The sequence below is a fragment of the Monomorium pharaonis genome, chromosome 1 (assembly GCF_013373865.1).
Source record: "Monomorium pharaonis isolate MP-MQ-018 chromosome 1, ASM1337386v2, whole genome shotgun sequence".
Classification (NCBI taxonomy): Eukaryota; Metazoa; Arthropoda; class Insecta; order Hymenoptera; family Formicidae; genus Monomorium; species Monomorium pharaonis.
This window is the reverse complement of record NC_050467.1, coordinates 14,498,080-14,501,359: the sequence shown is the minus strand read 5'-3', so window position 1 is coordinate 14,501,359 and position 3,280 is coordinate 14,498,080. Positions and strand designations below refer to the sequence as shown.

Below are 3,280 nucleotides of genomic sequence, written 5' to 3'. Positions count from 1 at the left end.
CAAGTGACCAATCAAAATTGTGTTTGCCATTGGCGAATCTTTGATTATAGGTCTTTAGCTAATTCAAGTACGTGATTGGTCGAAACCTTACTGTTACGGTTATGTCAATTCATGTGTGAGGGCCTTTAAAAGGCCATCTACAATGGAGAGTCGTAGGCCGTAGCAGTAGTCGTAGAAAATGTCTCCACTTTGTATTGCTTTACTGTTTACAGCCTACAGCAGACATTGAGCCAATTCACTGCGTGCTTACGATGAGCGTTGGGGCATTCGGGATTAGTTTTTGGTCGCCTTTCTTTGATGGCCGGCTTGTATGTTATTGCTACGTCGTTTTTATTCTAGACAGCATTGCCGTAGTTTTAGTGCTGTTACGGCTAAAACACTCCATTGTAGATGGCCCTTTAGTCTCTGGTAGGAACTATGCCGTTTGGTAGAAACAGCAAACCCAGAGTTGGCAACACTGGGCAACACTGGTTATGCAGAAGCTGTGCGGCGGCCTTAAGCCTTGTGTCCACGCTTGGGGACCAAGTTCTCGTTCTCGGATCGTGGACTCGAAGCTTTATTCCTGTCGAAAATGGATGTTTATCTGTGTACATTTACCGCCGCAGCAATTATTGTACTAATTGTTATATGTACCGCTTTTATACAAGGTAAATTTGGCACGCTTTAACATGATAAATTATAGATAATTTTCTTTATAAGTCAGTTGTTTTTCATATGAAAATCTTGTGAATTCTCTCATGATCTAATCCAACCATTTGCTGTCACTTAACCTTTTTAGATCTAAGGCCTGTTCTTTTTCGCTGCACTGCTACACCGGTACAATAAATTAAATTGAGAAAGATATATTTGTCTTTACTCTAACCTGTTGCACCAGTGCAGCAGTGCAGTGAAAAAGAATGCGCGTGCGTGTGTGTTTGGTTGGTTAAACTTTAGTTAAATTAAATCATGGAACTGGGCCTTAAATTGTGAACTAATGAAATAATGTATACTACCAAAATTTAAGAATGTATGTGTCGCATCTCTTAAAGCATTACCAACGATATAAAAATTTAGATTGTAACACTATCTATACTTGTTTAAATTACACAGATGTAATATACTATTACATCTGTGTAAAATTCGAGTTATTTAATATTTTATTTGCTTTAATTTATGTGTAAAATTTTATGCTATTTTTATTATATTTTTTGTAATACTCATAAATTTGATGAGAAAGTAATATTATGAAATAATTTTTGTTGATATATAAATAAGATCATTTGTTTAAATACAAGTTTATTTGAATTTTATATGGTCATTTAGGCTGTGTGGACTATTACATTCTAAATTATTCATTGTTTTATTCTTTGCAGCTGATCACAGCCAAAATTTCAATATTTACTACTGAAAGTTTTTATTATCGATTAGAAAAAAAGATTGATGTTAAGATCATTTATTTTGATTTGCAATGGATCTTGGCTGAATATAATTTTTGCATTAATTTAATATACTTACATAAATTGCACGCCGATAACTTTATCCTGGTTGAGGTATTATTTTTTGCAAGAAATTATTTATAGTTTATTTTCCAGGAAAGAAGGAATTTTAAAGATGTTTCTGAGCATTGATATCTAGCTAGCAACCATATTTCCAGACTGACATAATTGCAAATCAAAATAGGCAATCTTAACTTTATGTGTAAAATATTTATTGATTGAATTAGTTACTATTATAGTAAAAAGAATAAATCTAAGATGCTTGTAGTTGTTAAAAATTGATAACTTTAAATGATAAAGTGATATTGTATAGTCAAAAATATTCTATATTAAATTAATAAATTAAAATAATAAACTGATAATTTAATACAGTTTGGAATATATAAGATGTGCTTTGTAAATCTCTTGTTCATTTCTATACAAAATGATTAAAAAGGTCTCTTTAGCAGTAAACAAGCAAGTTTTATCTTTAGTTACACAGAAAGTACGAACCAATGCTCGAGATGCTAGAATGGCTCAAGCTGTCCGATTGAGGCGAGTAGGTGCCATGAGAAATGTCAGACGTCGTATGCAAGGAAATGTTAATTACCAACCTGAGGAAGACGACGGACGTAATCATGACCAAGATAACAATGAAGACAGAGATGATAAAATAGAGTTGCCAGATTATAAAGTAGGAGCAAAGAAACGAGCAAAATTAGCGGCTAAAGCTGAAAAGAAAATTCAAAGAGAAGCAGCTGAACGAGATAGAGAAGAACGTAAAAAACGAGAGCAACTTTTGCAAGATGAAAGGAACAAACAGGTTGAGAAGGAACATGCCGAACAATTACGAGTCGAAGAAGCAGAAAGGAAAATTAAAGAAGAAAAAGAGAAACGAGAATACGAAGAATATTTGAAAATGAAAGAAACTTTTAGTATAGAGGAGGAAGGTTACGAACAGGAAAATAAGGAATGCGAGGAAAATTTATTGAAAGAATTTCTTGCATATATAAAGTTGAACAAAATACTGGTTTTAGAAGATCTAGCTGCACATTTTGGACTAAAAACAGCAAGTGTAGTTGAAAGAGTTCAACAATTGCAAGCTAATGGTAATTTAACTGGTGTAATTGATGATAGAGGAAAATTTATTTATATATCGCAAGAAGAACTTCAAGCTGTTACAAAATTTGTGCAACAACGTGGTCGAGTTAGTATCACTGAATTAGCTGAAAATTCAAATAATCTAATTAATTTGATTCCTGCAAAAAGCTGTAGCATTTCAACTAATTAGATAAATGCTACACTTAATTTTGGTTGTACATATTTCGATTGTAACTAAACAAGTATGATTACTGTATACAGTGATAATAAAATTTTAATAGTTTTTACTTTTATAATATGAGTTTAATGTAATATCAAGAGTAAAGTTATACATTTTGTATCACTTCTGTGTAGCTATTAATTTTTTTCCACTAACATCTTCATTTATGTACTTATATTCCATTTAATCGCTTACTTTGTAATTTTGCTCAACTCTTTTGCCTTTTTTGGAAAATTAACGGAAGCTATGAATGAAAAACAAAAAAAAATAATTGTTTATATTTTTATCTAGAATTTTCAATCACGAGACAACTTTGCGATTTCAGGATTTTGATATATTTTTGTACTTAATCTCAGACTAACCTGATTATCTATTAGAAAAAGATTTAAATTATTTTATTATTGCAATAAAGACAAATACATATAATAAATTATAGTTGATTGTTATTCAGATACATATAATTAAACTATTTAAATTATCAGTAAAAATTTTTTAAACAAAAATT

The 3,280-nt window shown here is 31.0% G+C and overlaps 1 protein-coding gene across 2 annotated transcripts; it reads left to right on the top strand.

Moving 5' to 3' along the window:
- The first annotated feature begins 459 nt into the window (after positions 1–459).
- Positions 460–3,043, top strand: LOC105836395 (DDRGK domain-containing protein 1). Of its 2 annotated transcripts, none has more exons than XM_012680396.3 (2): positions 460–647; positions 1,949–3,043. In XM_012680396.3, the coding sequence occupies exons 1-2, from the start codon at positions 572–574 to the stop codon at positions 2,743–2,745; spliced, it is 873 nt and encodes a 290-aa protein (XP_012535850.1). In that variant the 5' UTR covers positions 460–571; the 3' UTR covers positions 2,746–3,043. The 2 variants fall into 2 exon arrangements, with proteins under 2 accessions (XP_012535850.1, XP_028046946.1); XM_028191145.2 differs by lacking the exon at positions 460–647 and adding an exon at positions 665–1,006.
- The last annotated feature ends 237 nt before the right edge of the window (positions 3,044–3,280 follow it).